We start from the raw sequence: 689 nt of genomic DNA, 5'->3' as shown, positions 1-689 counted from the left end.
TTGGCTCGTGAAGCTTTAGCAGCTTTGGCTAGTAAAGAAGATTTTGCTTCTGTAAATTTACGTAAATCTGCAGAATCATCACCTTCATTGCTCCCTCCCTACAAAGATTTGATGTTATTACACATTAAAGGACGCAGACGAGTTCAGACTAGACTTGTACCACCTATTGTTGATTCTGTTAATCAAGGAGATTCCTATGTTCTGGTCACAGCGTCTCAAGTATATATAAATAAAATAAAATATAACAAGTTATTTGTAATAAATTAACTTTTTAGATTTTTGTATGGATTGGAGAATTATCAAATGTGATTGAACGGTCTCATGCTGCTAAAATTGCTCAAAGTATTTTTGATAAAAAAGATTTAGGTTGTAAAGGAGCTACTCAAATTATTACAGTTAATAGTGATTCATCATTACCTAACACACAACAAGAAAAAAAATTTTGGACTTTTTTGGGTGTGAACTCTAATGAAACATCATATATCAAAGGTTTAATGACTTTGAAATTCTTTGTTAATATAATATATTAATACATATAGAGTGGAACAGATCTAACAGACAACTCTTATAATTTTTTATGCAATAAACATTTTGCTGTATTTTTTTTTCAAGAACTTTTGCGTTGTTAAACTACTTTTAACCATATATTTTATTGTTTATTCTTAAAAACTAGCACTACACACTCACTT

The 689-nt window shown here is 29.3% G+C and overlaps 1 protein-coding gene across 1 annotated transcript; it reads left to right on the top strand.

The window, feature by feature from the left end:
• Positions 1 to 6: 6 nt before the first annotated feature.
• On the top strand, positions 7 to 545 carry LOC126910197 (supervillin-like). The gene is made up of 2 exons (XM_050692566.1): positions 7 to 219; positions 276 to 545. Exons 1-2 carry the CDS (start codon positions 112 to 114, stop codon positions 528 to 530), a joined length of 363 nt encoding a protein of 120 aa, XP_050548523.1. The 5' UTR covers positions 7 to 111; the 3' UTR covers positions 531 to 545.
• Positions 546 to 689: the final 144 nt, after the last annotated feature.

The sequence above is a fragment of the Daktulosphaira vitifoliae genome, unplaced genomic scaffold (assembly GCF_025091365.1).
Source record: "Daktulosphaira vitifoliae isolate Bord-2020 unplaced genomic scaffold, ASM2509136v1 Scaffold_6438, whole genome shotgun sequence".
Taxonomy (NCBI): domain Eukaryota; kingdom Metazoa; phylum Arthropoda; class Insecta; order Hemiptera; family Phylloxeridae; genus Daktulosphaira; species Daktulosphaira vitifoliae.
The sequence above is the reverse complement of the archived record's forward strand: the minus strand, read 5'-3'. Positions and strand labels throughout refer to the sequence as shown.

Bases quoted from the DNA above. Each gene is read 5' to 3' on its own strand.
- LOC126910197 (XM_050692566.1), top strand. From the start codon at position 112: ATGTTATTACACATTAAAGGACGCAGACGAGTTCAGACTAGACTTGTA. The intron at 220-275 runs GTATATATAAAT...TTAACTTTTTAG, and splicing joins TTCTGGTCACAGCGTCTCAA to ATTTTTGTATGGATTGGAGA.